The 12,376-nt window shown below is 45.4% G+C and overlaps 1 protein-coding gene across 1 annotated transcript; it reads right to left on the reverse strand.

Moving 5' to 3' along the window:
• Positions 1-316: 316 nt before the first annotated feature.
• On the reverse strand, positions 317-8,335 carry LOC140455256 (zinc-binding protein A33-like). The gene is given in 7 exon segments (XM_072549991.1): positions 317-757; positions 760-834; positions 6,607-6,722; positions 6,812-6,834; positions 7,422-7,655; positions 7,746-7,841; positions 7,934-8,335. Coding segments are annotated over 7 exon segments (1,383 nt in total). The 3' UTR covers positions 317-320.
• Between the last annotated feature and the right edge of the window lie 4,041 nt (positions 8,336-12,376).

Genomic DNA, 12,376 nt, shown 5'->3' on the forward strand with positions numbered 1-12,376 from the left:
TAGAGTGAGAAATGGAAACACAGTGAAATCCCAGCTCCAGACTGGGAAACAGGTGAAGAGATAGAGGATGGGACTGAAGCAGGGAGTAAATGAAGGAAGGGGAGACATAAGATATTTAATTTACTTTTTATTTTCACCATCTGACATTTATATTTGTATCTGATTTATTGACAGATTGGTTGTGATGTTACAAAGTATAATCTCAGAATTCAATAACACATTCAGTAACATCCTGTTGTCAATGGGAGGTTTCTGACCCCAATCCCTGACCCAGACCCTAAACCCGGGGGTCATTGTGACATCAGGGAGACCCCGCCCCTTTAACAGCTGATTCTCAGAAATTTGTTTAAACCCCAAACCTCGAAGAAAGGATAAAGTTTCCCAGTGAATTTATTCCCAGTGAAGGTGTGGAGATGGAACTTGGTATCCGTGTTGTAAAATAAAACTGTCCCAGATTCATAACTGAGATAAACTCCCACCTTCCTGGGGATCAGACTGACAGGGAGAGGGAATTGAGGAGAGGAGTTTATATGAACCTGATCCTCATCCCGTTCCATGGTCCAGAATCCAATCTCCGGAATCGGACTGACCCATCTCTTCCTCTGCACAAACACTGAGGCTACTCCCAGATTCCAGCCCCGATTCCCCACCACCTCCACCTCCCAGTAATGTCTCCCCGATGTGAATCCCTCTGATCCCAGGACACAGAGACAGACTGTAAACCTCTTCTCGGTGTCAGCAAGACTCCTCCGTCCCCAGTCAGTCTCAAACTCTTCAGATCCTTAGACACCTCGAGGCAGGGATTCGCTGTTTCCACATCCAGGGTCACTGAGACTGGGAGAGAAACACAGAGAATTAGAGACAGTCCCTGGGTATGGGTCTGTGGGAGGGGGATGTGTGTGGAGGGGGGGCAGAGGAGAGTGGATGTGTGCTGGGGAGAGTGGGATGTGTGCTGGGGAGAGTGGGGAGAGGGGAATGTGTGCAGGGAGAGGGGAAAGCGAGATGTGTGCGGGGGGAGGTGGGATATGTTTAGGGGAGAGGGAGGGGGAGAGGAGGATATGTGCTGGGGAGAGTGGGGAGAGGGGAATGTGTGTTGGGGAGGGGAGGGGAGGGGAGGGGAAAGGGGAACGTATGTGGAGGAGAGGGGAATGTGTGTGGGGAGAGGGGAGAGGGGAGAGGGGAGAGGGGAGAGGGGAGAGGGGAGAGGGGAGAGGGGGAGATATCTGCAGGGGAGGGGATAAGGGGAGCTGGAGGTGTGCGGGGGGGAGACGGGGAGGAGCGGGGTGTAGAGAGGGTAGGTGTGGGTGGGTGGGAGAGGGCTCGGTGTGCACGGTGAGGAGAGGGGAGAGGTGGATGTATGTATGCGGGGGAGGGGGATATTTGTGCGCAGAGGGGAGCAGGATGTCTGTCGGTGGGGGAGGGGGCGTGCGCGGGGGGAGGGGGGGGGAGAGGGAGGGGGAGGGGGAAAGGGAGAGGGAGAGGGAGAGGGAGAGGGGGAGGGGTGCGTTGGGGGAGAGTGGGAAGTGTGCGAGGAAGAGGGGGAGGAGTGTATGAGGGAGAAGTGGGGGACGTGTGCACGGGGAGGAGAGGGTGAAGTGTGTGCTTCGGGGAGAGGGGGATGTATGCAGGAGAGGGAGAGAGGTGGAATTGTGCAGAGGTGAGGGGAGAGGGGGACATGTGTGTGGGGAGGGAGGGGGATGTTTCTTCAAGCTTTATTCAAGCTTTTTCTCTCTGTTTACACCCAATGTGTGGAATGAGCTGCCAGAGGATGTGGTGGAGGCTGGTACAATTGCAACATTTAAGAGGCATTTGGATGGGTATATGAAGAGGAAGGGTTTGGAGGGATGTGGGCCGGATGCTGGCAGGTGGGACTAAATTGGGTTGGGAAATCTAATAGGCATGGATGGGTTGGACCGAAGGGTCTGCTTCCATGCTGTACATCTCTATCACTCTATGACTCTGTGACAATGGATTATAGCTCCAGCTGCCTCAGTAAGAACAAGCTCCTGTTTGTTTGAGTCCCCACTATCATTCATTATTTTCCAATGTCATGGGGGAGTGAAATGTGTTCCCACAAAATTGAAAATGGAAATGCTGAATCTGTTCTCAAAATATCAATTAAATCTCCTGAAATCCAATGTCATGGAAAGGAATTCAGCTGGTACTGGGGAGACTAAAGTCGGGGCCATTGAGAAAGAGCTTTATTGAAACAGTGGGGACAGGTCAGAGAATGTTCACTCAGTCGGTTCCTGGGATGAAGCAGTTCCCTTGTGATGAAAGGTTTCAGGCTGGGGCTGTACTCATTGGAGTTTAGAGGAATGAGAGGTTCTTATTGAAATGTATAAGATGGTGAAGGTGTTGACAGAGTAGACATTGAGAGGCTGTTTCCCATCGTGGGGGAACCTGGAACCAGGGACAGAGTTTCAAAGTAAGGGCCCTACCAATTAACATGGATTTTGTGTCTTCGAATCATTAATCTTTAGAATTCTCTCCCCCCTCGAGAACAATGGAGCCCAGTTCATTGAATATATTGGAAGCTGAGTTAAACAGGTTTTTGATCAATGAGGGAGTTGAAGGTTGTGGGAGTCAGGCAGGAAAATGGAGTTAAGGTCACAATCCGATCTGCCGCCATCTTTATGAATTACAGGGCAAGCTCTCGGGGTCACTCCTGCTCCTGTTTCTGATGTACAATGTTCACATGGGATTTAACACGGACATTGCTTTGAGTTGTCAGCTTTTGAGTTTCTTTCCTTCCTGTGAGTTAAAAAATAAGTGTTGAACTCACTTTCACATTCATAAATTCCTTTCCTCTCTGGAAACAGAAATAATAAACAAACTGAAGAATTTAGGGTCATAGAGTTGCACAGCACGGAAACAAACATCTGCTGATCAGATATCCTCAATTAATCTGATTCCATTTGCCAGCACTTGGCCCATATCCCTCCAAACCCTTCCTACTCATCTACCCATTTCAATGCCTTTTAAATGTTGTAATTGTACCAGCCTCCGCCACTTCATCTGGCAGTTCATTCCATACACAGGTGGCAGGGTACGTGAAAATGTTGACCCTTAAATCCCTTTTAAACCTTTACACCCTCACCTTAAACTAATGCCCTCTAGTTTTGGACTCCCCTACCCGAGAGAAAGCCTTGTTTGTTTACCCTATCCATGTTCCTCATGATTTTATAAAACTGAAAAAGGTCACCCCTCATCATCTGACGCTCCAGGGAAAATAGCCCCAGCTGATTCAGTCTCTCCTTATAGTTCAAACGCCCCAAAGCAGGCAACGTTCTTGTCAACCTTGTATGAACCCTTTCAAGTCCCACAATGCCTTTCCTATAGCAGGGAGTCCATTGAATGCAGTAATCCAAAAGTGACAGAATAAATGTCCTGTACAGCCACAACATGACATCCTAACTCCTTTACTCAAGGCACTGAGCAGTAAAGGCAAGCATACCAGATGCCTTCTTCAACGGCTTTTGCCCAAAATGATGATTGTCCAGCTCCTGGGATGCTGCATGACTTGCTGTGCTTTTCCAGCACCACTCTAATCTTGACTCTGATCTCCAGCATCTGCAGTCCTCACTTTCGTCTTCTTCATTACCCTGTCCACCTGCGATTCCACTTTTAAGGAACTATGAACCTGCACCAGCTGACACACGCACATCCTCCACATATCAGCTGGGTCTGTGACCATCAGGAACACGGTGTCAGTGTTAGCCGGAAAAATCCCCTCCAGTCCCGGCTTGTGCAGAGCGAAAGCTGAAAGCCACTCACACAAGAGGCACAGGAATGGCTCCACACAGAGAGAATAAAGCTGGGTCGACAGGGGCCAGTCCTGACACACTCCTCTCCCACAGCGTAGGGACACCGTCAGGGACCCGTTAACCTTCACTGGGCACTCCGCGGCGGGGTACAGAACTCTGATCCCAGCGACAAAACGTGTCTGAAACTCGAAAGCTGACATACTCCTGAGGTGCCAAGGGGAGTCGAATGTGCCCTGGTAAAGATTTTGTAGTTTGTGCTGAGGAGGGAGACCGGGCACCAATTCTTTAACAAACAGATATCCCCTTCTTAGGCAACAGAGTGATGACGGCCCTGCACCAAGAAAGGGACATCTCTCCAGTTGTGATACATTCCTCCAGGATATCCCAGAATGCCCGAAGGAACCCCATGGAAAGACGGTCGAGTGCACGGGTCAGCTCCAAACTCAGAGGGGCATTGAGCCTCTCGGCGCCCTCGGGGCTGACCTGCCACAGATCTTCCCACAGAACTCTGCGAGCTTCCTCACTGGACGGATCCGGAGAGAGAGCCCGGTAATAGGCCTTCACTTGGGCCCTGATTCCCTTCAGATCCACGATGAGGGATCTTTCATTGGTACAAAGAGCTGCTGGTCGATCCCAGGCCCTTTTCCCAGTGAGTAGAAGACGGGGGAGCCCCGGGTCAGGATCCTGAAGGAACTGGATCCGTGATCTCATGTACACACTCCGGGGCCCAATGAGCTGCAGATCCCGGACCGCGGCCTTCTTCTCTTCATACACCGCCCCCCCCAACCCCCCCCCACAGGGCCGGGTCCACATCGGGCTGACTGAGATGTGACTCCAGGTTGAGCAGCTCCTTCTCCAACCCCTCGATCCTGGATTTCTGCCTCTTCCTCACTGACCCTCACACAAACTGCTGACAGAGAGACGGGCATGAGCCTTACCCACATCCTACCATAGCCTCAAGGAAAGGAAGCATAACCCCAACCCCAACCCCTCCACTCCTCCTCCAGCGGGTCCAGAAGTGACAAAATAACCCCCAGAGCCGCTCATCTTCGAGAAGCAGGTTGTTAAAGGGCCAGTACGCCGACCTCACCCTGATACTGACCGGAACAAGCTCTCCCCGACACCAGGTTGTGATCAAAGAGCATTCTCTGTCACATGGAGACCTTCGGAACATGGGAGACGTATACCCTGGAAATGTCGAGTTGGTCAATTCTGGACACTCTAACCCCAGGCCCCACAAAGGGGAAGGCAATGGAATCGGGATAGAGTTCACCAGACATCGAACAAGTCTTATCCAAGTGTTAGGACACAAGGTGAATCTTTTCTATGTTGCTGGTTAAATTAGCAGAGGGGGTTACCCTGTGTTGTAACAGTTTGGGGGCCCGTTCCCAGGATTTGAATAGTTTGTGTCCCGTATTCGTGGCTTGAACAGGTTTAGACAGATTTGAATAGATTTGGGGTACGGTAATGCCCAGTAGATTTAAACACTTGCAGGTTATTATCCCAGATCTTGAATAAAACATAGGTGAGACAATTTATTTAATTTCGGTGACTTGTGGTTAGTTAATTTAAAAGTGAGAGAAATGGCTCTTCAAATTGCGAAAGATGTTCTGGGATTTGAAAGTGATTCTCAAATTTGTCAAGAAAGTTTAGAAGGAAAGAAAAAGGCCATACTTTTAGAATTAACAAATAAGTTATGACAAAAGTCAAGCTGAAATTGTAAGGGAGTTATTCAAACACTTAGGTGTGTCAGAGAAACAGACAAGTGTAGTCGAGGTAGAAAATCTTACAATAGAATTGAGGAAAATGGAGTCAGAAGATAAAATAAAAGAGACTGAGAGGAAAGAGAGAAAAGAGAGAGAGTGGAAAAAGAGAGAGAGAGGAAAAAGAGAGAAGGTTCTGAGCTGAGCAAAGAGAGAGAAGAAAGGGAGAGAGAAGAAAAGGAGACACAAAACACAAAAATCCTGCCCTCACTAGTTCGTAGTACCTGTGTAATCCAGATATTACCATTCTCGAGGACGTCCTTTTTAAATACCTGCCTAACTCTCTGTAATCTCCCTTCAGAATCTCAACATTTTCCCTTCCTATGTCGTTGGTTCCAATTTGGACAATAACCTCTTTCTGGCCCCTCTCCCCCTTGAGAACATTCTGCAGCCTCTCGGAGACATCCTTGATCCTGGCACCAGGGAAGCAACACACCATCCTGATTTTTCGCTGCTGGCCACAGAAACATCTGTCTGTACCTCGGACTAGAGAGTCTCCTAACACAATTGATCTCTTGGAAGCCGACGTACCTCTTATTGCCCAAACAGTTCCTCCAAGATCAGTTGTGAATTTCACTGTTTGTTAATTTTCCCAGACGCGCTCCGATGTCCAGCGATACATGAATTCAAATAACAGAGGCAGTAACTGTGCAGGTTCACTGTGGTGTCGGTTTCTTTCTCAAATGGGGCAGAATATTGTCCTATTATTAGAGAATATCTCCGCCTCCTCCCCCTCCCCAATATAGGGGGAAAGCAGTTGAAGATTTCTGGCAAAAACACTCCCCTGAGAATTCCTACAGAAATGCCCTTGAGCTGAGATGATTGACCTTGAACAATCACAGCCAACTTCCCTTGTGCTCAGTTTCACTCCAATCAGTGGAGAGTTTTCCCCAATTCCTGTTGACTTCAGTTTTTGGAGAGCTCCAATACTGTGTCGATGTCGATGACAGTGAAAGCCATTATTATCCAGCTTTCTTTATAACTGAGCATTAATTATACTGTCATTAATATTTATACACATAACAATCCAAATTTTAAAATAGGAATCAGGACAAAGGAACTGATCTGAGATTTACCAGGTTTAATAGTTTCCAGCATTTCGTTCCACACGGGAAATGGTAAAACAATGTTGAAATTTTCAGTAGACAGGGCACCATCTGTTAGTGAGAGCTCATTACTATTATCACTAATCCTGCAAACAAAACAAAATAATTGTTGTAAATTCATCACAATCACTTCCCTGAATAATTTTACTGAGTTTCAGTCAAGTACATGTCCTACCTCCTCTCCCGAGATGCTTCCTCCTGAAACAAACAGGATACCAATCTGAGTTGACAGAGACTGACTGTTTATATCTAAAAAGCAGCAATTGCACTCACATTGTTACAACCTGCTGAGCATTGTCAATTCTGATTACTGCAGACATGGAATAGAAAGAGGATGGAACACAAAGGATATTTGAGAGCAGGAGAAGGTCAAAAAATTAAAACAACTGCAAAGGATTGAAGGAAACATTAATGTATTTTACTGAAGTAAACATCTGAATTGAAAGTTTGTAATTATGAAAGGGATTGATCCCATAGATTTAGTCAACACGTTTCAATTTCTCAAGAACCTGAAAATTGGAATATATGAACATAATCTAATTACAAATAAATCCAATGGGGAGTTCAGGAGAAAGATTGTTATCAAGAAAGTGATGGGAATATGGAATCCAATGTCACACAGTACGATTGACACAAACGTTTGAACAGAAAAGTAGGGAAAACCATGAGGGAGAAAGGAGCAAAGGGAGATAGTGATGGGGGAATGAAGGAGGATGGGTGACTGCATCATGTTGGGTCTGTTCACAGTCACTTTCACTGAACCAATCTGAAATATAATCCCTCACCTTCAGAAATACCACTCTGTCTTCTCGTTCCAACTGTTTCTCCAACTTTGAGAGTTTCTCCTGAAGAGAACTTAAATTATCTTGAATTTTACAGAGATTTCGGTCCATTGGTTTGAGAATGTTTTCCTCTTGTTCCCTGAGATCTCGGAGTAAACTCTGCTCTTTCTCAGTCAGCATCTGGTGCATTTTAGTGAACTCAGATTTGATGTGGGTCTGCAGGCTGCAGGATTCCTCCTGTTAGGGGAAATATAAATACAATATGTTTCTGTAAAAAAAATCAAACGAGCAAATCAAATTTTGAAAATCAGCTCTGGGAGATTTTACCTGAATTTGGAAAATCTTCTGTTTCTGCTGCTGCTCCATTTCTAGAGCCGCCGATTTCTTCCTGGTGAGAGATTTCAAAGAAGATTTCACTCGATCCTGGGATTTGGGGGAAGAAAATCAGAAAATAAAAGTGTTTGACCATGAAAATGTGATGAAATAATCAGGGGATGGAATCTGTTTCCTTTTACCTTGTAGATTCCAACAGCCTCTTTAACCAGGATGAAGCAGTGCTCCCTGTGTTCCCAGGAATCTCTACAAATCATTTTTTCGGCAGTTTCACAAAACAGCTTCAGTTCTTCCTGATGTTCCTCACAGTCATGGTTACTTTCCTTCTCTTGCAGATTCAGATTTAATGTTCGAGCTTTGTCGGTCAGATTCGCTAAGGCCCTGCTGCCTCTGAGGTTTCTTTCTGGAAACTCCTGTCTACCTTCCTGGCAGGAGTTTATCTCTTGCTTTTTCCAACTCTGGGTGATACAGGAGCGGCAACCGTTGTGTTCACAATCCAGTGGAGCCAGATCAGTTAATAATTTCAGAAAAATGGGACAAATTACCTCCTTGGTTAAACTCTGGACCTGCTGTGTGGAATCCATTTTCACCCTCAGCACTTCCTGAGTAAAACCGCTTTCAGTTTCAATGTGATTGCTTTTATGAACACATTCAGTTCAAAGGTTCCTGGTGAAATTCGACGGAAGACTTGAGAAGTTATTATTGTACATTAATCAATTTCCCATCCACTGTTCCATATCAAAGTGAAATGTGGAGCAGTGGTCGGGAGAAACGGAGTGAAGGGACTGAAGGAGAAAATTGGAACAAAAGTGCTCAGGGTGAAAGTCCATAGAGTGTTGACAGTGGGAGTGGTGCAAGGAGGAGGGGAAGAGATTACATTGTAACCCTGTAAGTAACAGAAATGCTGCTGTTCCCCTTTAAATGCTTCCACCTCTGAGTGACAACTTTGTTAATTCACTTGTGGGATATGGGCATTGTTGAATGTGCAGTATTTGCTGGCAGTCCTGAGTTGCCCCTTGAGAAGGTGATGGTGAGCTGCCTTCCTGGACCATTGCAATCCATTTGCTGTAGGAAGACTCACAATGCCATCAGGGAGTGAGTTTTGGGATTCTGACTAAGCAACAGTGAAGGAATGGTGATACAGGACGGTGAGTGGCTTGGAGGGGTACTAGGAGGTGATGGTGTTCCCATGTATCTGCTGCCTTTGTCTTTCTATATGGAAGTGGTTGTGGGTTTGATAGGTCTGTCTGAGGAACTTTGGTGAATTTTGCAGTGCATCCTGTAAATATGACACACTACTGCTACTGAATCTCAGTGATGGAGGGAATAAATATTTGTGACTGTGGAGCTAGTCAAGCAGGGGCTGCTTTGTCCTGGATGGTGTCAAGCTTCTTCTTGGAATTGCACCCATCCAGGCAACTGGGGAGTACTCCATCACACTCCTGACTTAAGCCTTGTGGATGGCTTTGGGGAGCCAGGAGGTAAGTTATCTGCTACAGTATTCTGAGTTTTTGACCAATTTTTGTAACAATGGTGTTCATATGGCAAATCCAGTAAAGTTTCTGGTCAATGTTAAGCTCCAGGATGTTGATAGAGGGGAATCCAGTGACAATATCACCATTGAATGTGAAGGAATGGTGGTTAGATTGTCTCTTATTGGAGTTGGTCATCTGGCCTTTGTGTGACATAAGTGTTACTTGTCATTTGCCAGACCAAGCCTAAATATTTTCCAGATCTTGTTACATTTGAACATGGATCGTTTCAGTGTCTGAGGAGTTGCGAATTGTGCTGATCATTGTGCAACCTTTGGTGAACATCTCTCTTTCTGACCTTTTGAAAGAGGGTGGCACGGTGGCTCAGTGGTGAGCACTGCTGCCTCACAGTGCCAGGTACTCAGGTTCAATTCCCTCCTCAGGCAACTGTCTGTGTGGAGTTTGCACATTCTTCCTTTGTCTGTGTGGGTTTCCTCCAGATGCTCCAGTTTCCTCCCACAGCCCAAAGATGTGCAGGTGAGGTGAATTGACCATGCTAAGTTGTCCATAGTGTTAGATGGATTAGTCAGGGGTAAATATGGGGGGGTGGGTTTCTCTTTGGAGGGTTGGTGTGGGCTTGTTCGGCCGAAGGGCCTGTTTCCGCACTGTAAAAAATCTAAACTAAAGTTTAAAAGAATGTCATTGATGCAGCTGCTGAAGATGGTTGGGCTGAGGACACTACCGTCAGGAACTCCAGAGATATTCTGGAGCTGAGATAATTGACCTCCGATAAACATCACATCTTCCTATGTGCCAAAATGACTCCAACCAATTGAGAGTTTGCTCCCTGATTCCCACTGATTTCAGTTTTACTGGTACCTAACAACAGGAGTGGGTCTGGATGATGTGTTTAACCATGTGGGACCCATAGCTGGAATGTGTTGTACAGTACACCCTTTAAATCCCTAATGCAGATCATTCTCTCACGGTCACTTTGGGAGAGACATCTCTCTCTCTCTCTCTCTCTGTGCTGGAACTAGTCACCAATTTGTAATGTCACTATTTGTTTGAATCCCACACCAGCTGTGTATTCATTTAACTTTCTTGCTTTAAGAGCTCAAGTGACTGAACTGAGGTAACTTCCAAATGAAGTGGGATTTGTGAGAGGGACCCTGTGTATGTTGTCACACACGGATTCCAACAAGCTGCAACACTGGAATGTGGAAAACCTGCTCAGATATATCCTTACCATAAAACAGAAACTTGACAAGTCCCATCTGGACAATCACTGACATATTAAGCTCCTCTCGATCCTCAGTAAAGTGATGGCAGGAACCATTCACAGAATGAGCAAGCTGCACTCACTCAGCAATATCCGACTCACTGAGGCTATGTTTAGAATGCACCACGACAACTTTACCTCTGACCTCATTAGATCATTGGTCTAATCAAAGACTAAAGAGCAGAATTCAAGAAGTTGCGAATAACTACCCCCAATATCATGGCAGCTTCTGACTGAAGCTGGTACAAGGGGATCCAGTCCATGGGAATCAGGAGAGAGAGAGAGACATTTAAAAGTCATCTGGATGGGTATATGAATAGGAAGGGTTTGGAGGGGTATGGGCTGGGTGTTTGCATATCTGGTCAGCATGGACAAGTTGGACCAAAGGGTCTGTTTCTATGCTGTTCATCTCTATGACTCTATGAGTGGATTTTATTGGAACTTTAATCTGAATTTCAGCATTATATTCAATTCTTTGACAAGTTCAAAAAAGGAACCATTTTGAATGGACAAAGCAAACATCAGAGTACCTTTGGCAAGTTGAATCTGTGCTATCACATCAGTAACACTGAATTCTGATAAACCATTTAAACTGCTGTTAATGGCAGCAATATTAATGTTGGCGTAATGTTATTATAAGGGAACAAGATGGGGATCAAATAGTCAGTCAGTTGTTTTTGATGTGAACAAACTTCATGCCAACAGAATATTTGACTATCAAAGTAAAGACTCTACAGCATTTTACACTCTAAAAATCTAACAACTCTGCAAAGACTGTTATGTACAGAGACCATAATCATTTCTTTTCAGTGAGATTTTATTGCAAGAATTTCAGATGATTCCATGGAGTTTAATTTGGCAACCACATAATTTGAAAATCCATCATTTACAGGAAAATATGTTATTACCAGAGATGCTTTGTCATAATCCAACGAGGAGGAAAACAGTATGATATCAGCAAAATGGACTTGTATAGAATGTGATTGTTATGGACACTTCTTGTGGATTTCATGTGAATTCTCACAGTCTGAGTGATTTTTTAATAAATAGAATATACATTGTGATATGGATAACAGCAATTGAAAAATTAAAGTATGTATGATATGTAAAGTTACCTTTTTACTTTTTATTCTTGCAGGAAGTAGGACAAGGATCTACAATGTTATAGTTTGGAAATTTGTGTTCTCACGGAGAGGTAAATGGGATTTTGATTTTTCAGTTGTGTGAAGGTAACTAATATGCTTTGGAAACTATTGGTTATGGAACGATCTGATGGTGTAACATGTTTACAGACAGGTAGAGAAGGATCAGTAGGTTGGTAGGTGAATCGCCTTATCCCTGGTCGGCTCCAGCACCAGCTGCTCTAAAAATCCATCTCTGAGGCACTCCACAAAGTCTCTTTCTTGAGGCCCGATACCATCCTGATTCTCCCAGTCTACCTGCATGTTAAAATCCCCCATAACAACTGTAGTAACATCTTTGCGACAAGCCAATTTCAGCTCCTGATTCAACTTACCTCCAACATCCAGACTACTGTTTGGGGGCCTGTAGATGACTCCCATGAGGGTCTTTTTACCCTTAGTGTTTCGAAGCTCTATCCACACTGACTCTACATCCCCTGACTCTAGGTCCCCCCGCGCAAGGGACTGAATATCCTCCCTTACCAACAAGGCCACCCCACCCCCTCTGCCCGTCAGTCTGTCCTTACGATAGCACGTGTAGCCTTGAATATTCATTTCCCAGGTTATATTCAGACGGCAATGAATAGGGAAAAGGGGATGTGCAATGAGACTTGGATGTCCTTGTACACCCGTCGCTGAAAGTAAGTATGCAGGTGCAGCAGGAAGTGAAGGAGGCAAATGATAAGTTAG

The sequence above is a fragment of the Chiloscyllium punctatum genome, chromosome 30, assembly GCF_047496795.1.
Source record: "Chiloscyllium punctatum isolate Juve2018m chromosome 30, sChiPun1.3, whole genome shotgun sequence".
Classification (NCBI taxonomy): Eukaryota; Metazoa; Chordata; class Chondrichthyes; order Orectolobiformes; family Hemiscylliidae; genus Chiloscyllium; species Chiloscyllium punctatum.